The sequence below is a fragment of the Lottia gigantea genome (assembly GCF_000327385.1).
Source record: "Lottia gigantea unplaced genomic scaffold LOTGIsca_49, whole genome shotgun sequence".
Classification (NCBI taxonomy): domain Eukaryota; kingdom Metazoa; phylum Mollusca; class Gastropoda; family Lottiidae; genus Lottia; species Lottia gigantea.
In genome coordinates, this window is record NW_008709687.1 from 1,318,279 (window position 1) to 1,328,500 (window position 10,222).

General features: G+C 37.4%; 1 protein-coding gene across 1 annotated transcript in view; it reads left to right on the top strand.

The window, feature by feature from the left end:
* Nucleotides 1–945: 945 nt before the first annotated feature.
* LOTGIDRAFT_165098 (hypothetical protein) overlaps nucleotides 946–10,222 on the top strand; it is a gene marked incomplete at both ends in the record, with an annotated part of 21,982 nt that continues 12,705 nt past the window's right edge. The window contains 2 exons of the mRNA XM_009061615.1: nucleotides 946–1,070; nucleotides 4,152–4,395. Of these exons, the coding sequence (XP_009059863.1) occupies nucleotides 946–1,070; nucleotides 4,152–4,395 (369 nt within the window). The remainder of the gene's footprint in view (nucleotides 1,071–4,151; nucleotides 4,396–10,222) is intronic.

Genomic DNA, 10,222 nt, shown 5'->3' on the forward strand with positions numbered 1-10,222 from the left:
CTTATCAGTCTTAAAAAACATAGATGAGATAACTTTATAGTGAATATTTTCAATGTTTAATGTTACATGTAGAACAAGTATTTCATATCGCCCTATTTATTTGGTTGATGACCCTGTCGTGTAAGTTTCTTATTTCTGTCTTTAAAAAGGATTCATCAGGTTAAATGCCGGACTTTCATGGCTCTGGTTGCAAGTTTAGGAAGCCTTGAGCTAGAACTATGGAAAGGTGCGACTGCACGACGGGAGAGAATGTGTGCAATGAGGAAAATTTTTCAGGATAATTCCATAAGCCTACTCGATTTCAGACTGTCGAGAGATATCAAACTTATCAATCGGGAAATCGGGCTCCGAGGTTATTGTCTCAGTCTATACCTTAATTGAGCCCCGGACCTTCAGGTCCAGAGACACGCGTCGAACCTACTGAACCACCCACTGATAAATTACAATTTATTGTTAGATTATTTATGCTTTCATGCACACTCATTCTTCTGATATATCTAATGATCTTCTGCTACTAGATTTATCAACTGAGTCCACACAATTAATATTGTTCTTATGATTGATAATGATACACTTCATCGTATGAAAAGTATATAAGCTACAACTAGTGTTTCACCAATATGGTCTTTAGATTTCGGGTTTCGTTTTTGCGTTTCGAATCGTTGGTAATGGTTTGATTTTTACTCGTATTTGTCGGCAATCGGGTGTGACCTTTGATGAAAATTTAGGATTTATGTATCTTAATTTGTTTTGTTATTTTTCAGGAGCTTAGAAGATAATTATGTCAGAATCCTGAAGATCCAACGTATGGTTGAAAAATTGTGACTCGGAATCTTCAGGATAAGGATTAGGTGAATCTGGATTTAGTCCACCCAAAGGATGTTATGTGTACGCCATTGATCCAGATTGTGGCTAGACGGATTTAATTATCTTCAGACTTAAAGTATGGATATCAGAATGAAGTGCTACCTCTGGATTTCGATCTTACTGTGGTGTGTTTGGGGTACTTCCGGTTCCAATGATACAGAGTCATGTCCCGTGAAATTAAAGCCTTCAGAAGGAACTTCCGGGTATGTAATAATTTTTTTGCTAAGTTAGAAAAAACTATGCAATTTTGTTTGCAATTATTCCAGCTCGTAAATTAAATGATATGGAATATAACAATCCGTGCAAGTAAAACCATTCAAAAACCAAAATTCTCGTCCAAAGCATGACAAAAAGAGTTCCATCAGGTGTTTCGAAAAGAGTAGGTATGGTCTTCTCGCGCGACAACCGCCGCATCTATTTGACTAAAACGACTATAAAATATTGCTGCAGTATATGTACGTCAAAAGTGATAACATAAAATTTATGATTGATAAGAGTTTTTTCTTTTCCGCTTTATCGTGTTGGAGTACGGTCAATTTAATTTAGTACCTCTTTTGTTTTCTGATATTTTTACTCTACGCTGTAATCTACATAGATTTCTACCACACTTATGTCCCAAAAGTAGTATTTTAAACCAATCAAAGCCTCTATCCCATAATTTCTTACGTTGGTTGAAAATAAAACCATTAGGACAGACATTTGGTAGTAAACTTGTTAGATTACAATACAGACTGGAAAAAAAATCAGAAAACAAAGAAAAAACGAAATTGTAATTCATTTTTGATTAGATCGGAGCACGCTATGCCGTGACGTGTCGCACCGTACCCAGTATGTATAGCTTGTGCAATTTTTGTTGTTTTCATTTTTTTGTCGTTTCGTAGTGAATGGGAACTGGTGTATTAACGCCTTTAGGTTTTTCTATTTTTTCTTTTCTTCTATAATATACTTTTTTTTATATAATTTTTGTCTTTGAAATTTTATTACTCGCCCAGAGGAATGTTTAGTAAATTATTACAATAACAAGTAGGTTAACCAATGCTTTTCCATTCTCTGTACTAACAGTCTTGAGATGTAGACCACGTTCCAAGCCCCGGGGCATCACGAATTATTTACAATGAAAGATTTCTAATCACAAGTTTTTAATATTCCGTAAAATTGACCAAATCTTTGAAGATTTCTATCGTATCTTCAGATTATTAAAAAGTTCTTAGAAAAAAATAATTTAGAAGATCTATCTTATGTACATAGAGGCTTTTAATAATGTTTGGTCGCCATATTGGTTCATTCTCTGGTTACAAAACTGCATTGGTGCCAACTTGTTTTCCAAGATAGTTTTTCTTTTTTCAATCATTGAACGTATCCAAACGGGGTAATTGTCTGGTTTTTACCTAGAAATAACAAACACGAACGTAGTCAACAACCATTTTGAATCATCAACTCGACTAAATAAGTCGAAATTTTGAAAAGGCTGTAATATATTAATATTTCAACTAAGCCTTCAAGTCACATTTAAAGTTTCAGAAATGGCTTTAAATGAGATTCGAGGAAGTGCATGATTCAAAATGGTTGTGAACTACCTTTGTGTCTGTTATTTTTCACAGGTTTCATAGATTTCGGAACATAAAACTTAAGTAAGAACAAGAAAACTTTAGTGAATTTGTACGGAGCTTCGGGATATTTGCGACAACTAAAGGGTTAAATTATATCCTAAAGGCTCTAAGTACAAATCTGGTGTTATGAGTCATTTGTCATCATATCCTGTTAATATTAGTCTACCAATTATTGAATTCCCACTTCTGCTTCTTTCATTTCTATAGTTTTCCCGCCAATATCATTGACGTCTGTCCATCGATTTCCCGCCACTTCTATTGGTAGACAGGCACGTGCCTGAAGCGACAATCTGCTATCGGTAGATAAAATGAATCTGGTCTTTTAAATAACATAGATATCATCTCGGAGATAAATACCCGCTCAATTTAACCCTTTCCAGCCGTCATTAGAAATGCTTAAATAAGACTTAATATTCCTATAGTTGGACATCCCGGACGGCGCATCCAATCATAACTGCAATTATTTACAAATTCATATTTCAAATTAGCTCGTAATTATTCTATTTCAACCCACTATCTCTACAAGCCTCGCGGTTATTGCTATTCCATCAAAGACTTCAGTTATATTGCAGTCATTTCCAGGAACCGTTCCAAATTCCAGATAACGATTCTAGTAATGCATTTTTTTAAATTAAATTTTGTCGGCTGTCGGAGTATCTTGAAACGTAAGGTTTTGATATACTCGTTTCATATACACGTTTTACGTTCTACTAGTATACAACTTTACCGTTGTTCCTGAACATGTGCGGTTCATGAACTTTTCCGACTGTACATGCAAAATTAGTGAACAGAATCGCATGTTCTCTATGGAAATTTGCAGAAATCAGATGTTTCTTTTGATACTACTTGAGAATGATATTAAAATGAAACCAAGATTTCCACAGTATTGTCAGCGTTTATTGAATCAGTGCTCGGCATTGTTCAGATGAATACATCGAACGCATCTGAAAGCGTGTATGATTCGCGGCATGCCAATATTATTTTCAATAACGCAGTTAATTCTGAAATAAGATGGTTAATTGGCCAGATACGACCTAGTAATCTATTCTCCTGTGACTTCATTCTTATCGCCTAATTAGATCATACTCGCCAAGTTCGAGACCAAATTAGATCCAGTTTCTTTTAGAAAAAATATACCGAAAGGAAGTCCATCATTCATATATCAGTAAAAACTAATCAGTATATTCTTAAGATTTGGAAATTTTGTCAGAGATGAATATTTAGCATGGACAAAAAGTGTCATTGATACGGTGGCTCGTTTAGGAAATCTAATCAGTATTCCTCAAGATTTGGCAATTTTGTTAGATTTAGCATCGGAAAAAAGTGATAACAATACGGTTACTCATTTAGGGCATAAAAACTAATTAGCAATTCTCAAGATTTGGAATTTGTGAGACATGAAGATAACGTTACGGTGGCTAGTTTAGGACTAAATATAATAGAATAAATGAAAAGAACGAAAAATATAAATTTGGTCCTGACAGAACATCTTTGAGCATCAGTGGTATAAACTTGGTGTTTCATCGCATTCCCTAACCCTACTCCCCCTACATCTCCCCCTATCTCCCCTCCTCCCCCCTCCGCCCGAATCTCCCCTCCCCATTCCCACCCTAGATCCAAAATCTATTCTTCTCTTTGCCCATATTTTTTATTCTATTTCTTTGTTATTTTCAGAGTGAAACCAGTTTTAGATAAACATGAAACAGCTCTGTTGATGTTGCTTGGTTTTGGTGGATTCTCTATCATATTGGCTCTTTTACATAACGCCGTCCGTAAATATGTCTTCCACGACGAACATAATCTCGATACGACGTTTGACGCAGGTGGTAACGTAAGTTTAAGTCTAACGGCTGTTACTGTTGCGTCTCAGCTCTTCTGGCCAGGGGATATTTTACACAGCGCTACTCTGACCACAAAGGTACGTGTATTCAAATATTTTTTTATATAACACTGTTGAAATAGACCAGCAATGGGAGGGAGGGCAAGACTCATGATGTAAGTCCCAGTGGCGTGTTTATGAATCATTAAGTAGGAGGTAGTTAAGGGGCCCCAATATTGTTAAAGGGGTCCACGGACAGTTCCAAGTGTAAAACTTTAGTGTGTGTGTGGTTGGGGGAGGATGGAGGAAACCCAGGCCAGCACCCCTCTCTCCATTTAGTGAAATCGCCAATGGTATGCCGCTACCTTCTCGACGCCCGTTCGGTTTGATCTGACATATTAACGTATCAACTATAAGAAACCATGAAAGTTTTCCTGCACATAAACTCAAAAATAGAACACTATATTCAATCATATCGATTTTATTTTATTCAAAAAAGATCTTTTGTAAACTATAAAAGTTGAAATTTAAACAAGAAACTTCCGTTAAAACCAGACATAATATTCTTGTTATTCTCATCTATATTCGTTCTGCAACATGGGAAGTAGGTCAGACTCCAGTATATAAATAAAAGCCATGGTTCCCATTTTTGGAAGTGAATTTGGTTTTAAAATTGTCTTGGGTACCAGAACGCCTTTTTCAACTTTTATCCTCTTTTTGAAAATAAGGGTACACGAAAATTGTTCTATAATAGAAAAAACTGTACGGATCATTTTTGATTATCCAGTCCTTCGTCGTTCTACATTATGGTAGAGTCTTGAACAAGGCGAGTCGTCCATGCCATTTACAGTAACTTAAGTGATACATCCAATCAGAGCCTTCGACAGAAAATCTATAGACAATTAGCCAAAATGTTTACAATTTTTCTGTCGAATGCTCTGATTTGCTGTATTTGAAACTGTAAAATACCACCAAATCGCTGACTTCCGATGATACAAGAAACCTGACTTTTGCAGTCAAGGCATAAGACGAAGTTCGTAATATCTAACTTAACTTTGAAAAAATGAAGGAAACGAATAGGCCTGGTCCCTTATCTGTTGGAATTGGAATGGTCCCCGGCATGGATAGAGATAGCAGATACGACACACCTTCGGATTTAAGTATAAGACGAAGTTCGTAGCAGCTTGGCATTGTGAAGTTGGTGGTAGCTTGGAAATGTGAAGATGATGGTGGCTTGACAATGTGAAGATGATGGTAGCTTGACAATGTGAAGATGGCGGTAGCTTGACAACGTGAAGATGGTGGTAGTTTGACAATGTGAAGATGGTGGTAGCTTGACAATGTGAAGATGATGGTGGTAGCTTGACAATGTGAAGATGATGGTAGCTTGGAAATGTGAAGATGGTGGTAGCTTGACAACGTGAAGATGATGGTAGCTTGACAATGTGAAGATGATGGTAGCTTGACAATGTGAAGATAATGGTAGCTTGACATTGTGAAGATGGTGGTAGCTTGACATTGTGAAGATGGTGGTAGCTTGACATTGTGAAGATGGTAGTAGCTTGACATTGTGAAGATCGTGTTAGCTTGACATTGTGAAGATCGTGGTAGTTTCACAATGTGAAGATGCAAGCCCCCCCCCTCCCCCCTCCCCCTTCAAACAAGGAAAGTGAAGAGAGTACTAATGGCGACAATATTAACCGACATCCCTTACAACTTCCTGTTCACCTAATCTTTAGGTTTATAAAGACATTCCCATCTCTTTGATCTGCTGGTGATAGAAAGTCGATCAGTAATGAAAATAATTCTTTCTTTAATTCCTGGCAACTGCCAGATAATTCTCGAAGAGTATAAGCCACTCGAATATAAATATTGTGTAGATTCTATGAAAGGGTTTCCGAGCTGACAAGCCAGGCCGCTTATTCCAATTTCTCAAATGAAGTATTTGTTCATTAGCTGCTACCAGTGTTTCGGCAAAATGTTGTTTTGGACTTCAGGTTTCGTTTTCCGATTCGGATCGTTAGTACTTGGTTTATTTGTTATATCCTAGGCCTGTACAATTGGATTGGGAGAATCAGACCTTCCCCTCCTCGAAAACATAATAAGCTATGTTCATTAAAAAAAACCTACTAATTGCGTTTCTCTAACCTTTCCCATGATACAAGCAATCAACAACTGTTAGTTTCTTGCTTATAACTGACATACTTTTTACATTGAAAAATCAAATTTACAAATAGTTATCTCCCTTAAGAACTCATTAACGTGTTAAATTAACATTCTTGACTTCTTGGTTTTTTTAATTTCTGTCACCAATGATGGTCTTCAATCTTGCATCTCCGGGCTTTCGTGAGCTTTGAATCATACCTTGAAATGTAAAGTCTTTGTTAAACCCTAACCCTTCCATTTCCAATTGGAAGCCGCTGTGGCTCGGTGAGTTAGACGCTTGCTCGCTAACCTTAGGGTCCAGGGTTCAATCCCGGCATAGGTCGAGATGATACCTTCGAATATTTCAAACCGGTTTCCCCCTTTCAGTGATGCAGGTAAGAGGGGCTGGCATGGAAAAGCTTCGAGTTAGTTCGGATGAGAGAATAAACCAAGGACCCGTGTGCTACAGGCTGTGCACGTTAAAGATGTCTTCTTACCGTGCCATTTTAGCTCCTTCCATGTGTTCTCGGTAACGAGCTCTCTTCAACTTAATGTACATATCGGCATTTTACTAAATCTGAGCCAAACAGTCGCTCTAAAAATAGACGATCTCACTCTACTGGTTTAACTTCCGTTCGTCGATAACAACCTCCTCCTTCATTGCACATATTGGAATATGATCTATGAGTATCGAATCAAACTGTCGTCAAACAAACCACACAACCATGCTATTTTAGCCCCTTTCTTATGTTATCGTCAGCACACTGTACAGACATCTGAAATATTCAACCTGACTCTGTCGCTTTAACGTCTTCAATTTGTAACGGTAACGGTAAAAACATCTAGTCTACTCTATAGTGCAAGGTTTATTTTGATTCTGTTGCACGGTATCAAGTAATAACACTCTCCTGAGTTCTCTACAATTGTTATTATAATCATAAATAAACACTCAGACTGGTGAAATATAACACTCAAGGTCGAGCTACACCACAGAGATTATCGGTAACTGAACTAAATGCACTATTGTCCTTACCGCCGACGTTGTCTGGTTATGGATTGTGGTAATTTCAAATTTCAATAATCATGAGAGAGATTCCATGCCGTATGAGTACAACAAATTTTAAAGTGGACATTCGTTGATTCTGTAATGGTTCGTGCGGTGAACGATTTGTTGGACGATGTAATTTACGGTGCGGTGTCTGGTGCGGTGTACGGTGTAATTTAAGGAGCAGTGGCTGGTGCAGTGTACGGTGGCTGACCATTTAAACAGTAGTAAATAGTTTATAACCTTTTTCTTACTATTACCCCTTTTAGGGAAACGATCGATAACCCTCGTTTTCGCTAAAAGTCCTTAATATTTCGTGATTTTGTATAAGGTTTCCACGCAATATTTTGCATGTCAGAGAAAATGGCCTGACTGAAAAGGACGACATAAATTTAAAGTCCAAAAATTGTTTGCTAGAAAGCTTCATTTACCTCCAAGTAATTCCCACCCAGGTTGAAAACCCCTGAAAAAGAAGAAGCGAAGCGAATCCACATCAACTCGAACCCGTACCTCCTAAATTTTCACCTCAAACTGAACTCATTAATTCACCATTTCACTAACAGTGAATAAATAAACATAACCATCTTGCTTGTATTTATCTTGCACATTATCGGAACATCTTGACTCTTACAGAAACACAATGATTCTTCAAATAATAAACACTATACATTATAAATCCTTCCTATTGGCTCCATTCGGCAGTATGAGATATCAAACAATCAGATATTTTACTGGTGCCAAGTTTATTGAGCGTGGCTTAAAAAAGGTCATTTAAATAAGAGCCTCGGTTCCCAACATGGGGTGTTTTCACCCCCTAGGGGTGTGGGACTAGGGTGTTAGAGGTGTGATGTGGTGCAGGAGAAGAATTTATTTTGATTTGAGAGAGGACCCCACATCATCACATGCTAGAAATGTGGATGAAACAAATTTTTGGGGTGTTAAAGGTCCACTTGATTGCTCCTGGAGCGTGAAGACTGAATAGGTTTGGAACCATTGAATTAGAGCAAGGTCATAATGCAAGGCAAAAATCACAGATGAATATCATTGCCGAAGGTTTATATTAGCATCATCATCATCATTATCATTATCTTCATCATCATCAGAAGCAGAAGCAACAGCGGCATCATCTTCATCAAATTCAGTATAATCATCTGGAGCATCATCTTCATCAAAATCAGTATAATCATCTGGAGCATCATCTTCATCAAAATCAGTATAATCATCTGGAGCATCATCTTCATCAAATCAGTATAATCATCTGGAGCATCATCTTCATCAAAATCAATATAATCATCTGGAGCATCATCTTCATCAAAATCAATATAATCACCTCGAGCATCATCTTCATCGTATCATCGTAATCACCTGTTATATCAGTAGCATCATTACATTGTCATCATAATTATCAGTAAGCAACATCATTACCTTTATCTTTATCATTATACAGGAATAAATTGAAGAACAAAACATCATTATCGCCATCATCATCATCATGAATGTCGCCATCATTTGCAGAATTGCACACCTACATCGAATGTAGAATGTGTTCTGCTTGTTAAATAATACACATTTTGCATGGAGGTGTGCTGCCATCTTTGGGGCCAACAATTAAATCTTAAAAAGATAATTAAGTTTCGTCGTTTTCGTACATCACCGAAGTGGACAACCTCACGTTACCCAAAATCTTTTCTGGGGAAATAAAATCAGATTATATGACAGAGGATTGTAAAATAATCGACTCGGTCATCCAATATGCAATTTTATAGTAATTGATAGTAAAACACAAGACTCGATTATCCAATATGTCTTTTAGATGAAGTCGTTAGTGAAATCATTAGAGGGGGTAATCCATGTAATTTCCGTGTGAAAAATTGGCGGTATTAAGTGTGTTGTGTTTATGAGGCAATTTACAGTCAATCTATTATTGCCTAACAATCTTCCGATTACGTGTAATACCTCTTATATCATTTATTACACCATAGAGCTTATTACACGACCGTTAAACCTGTAATTGGTTCTACAACGGTGGGTTCCCGTGTCCCTAGGTTTCCAAGGCAGGAAAAGGGTAGTATAGGGTTATTCTAATTTTCCAAGGCAATCTAGTAAAGAGCAAACCTTTCCAGTGTTCAAGGATCGAGTCAAGCCATAAACACCTTGCTGAAGAGCAATGAAATGAACTACACCATAGACCTCAACCTGTAACTGGTTCTACAATGGTTTCAATGTCACCAAGCTTCCAAGGCACCGTAGGTTCCAGGCAAACGAATATTGCAAAATCTCAGCAGGTGCTCAAGGGTCGAGTTAGTCCACCTACACACACGGTTTAGCTTATTACTCCAGCTGTTGCTACTGTAATTGATTCTACAGCGGTTCCCGAGGTAAACTGGTATAGGGCTATTTTAGGCAGTGCTTATATCGATGGAGTCAGATCATGTGGACCCTCTCCAGTAATTCATTTGCCATCTGTTTCCATGTTAAAGCTCAAAATTCAACCTCCTACAACTTTTTCCAGAAATCTTGTTGAAAGCTTTCCAATATGTAACATGAAAGCCTGGCCAATGCTTAGTTTCTGGACAAAAATTCAATATATCATGACCATGAAAATCTTGAGCTAGCCAAACTGAGAGTAGACCACTACATTTTATCAACATCTGCTTTATAAAATGTAAGCCAGGCATCAATTAAGTGAGCAAATAGCTCTCGTAGAACATAAGCTACCACCGGCTAGCACCAGCC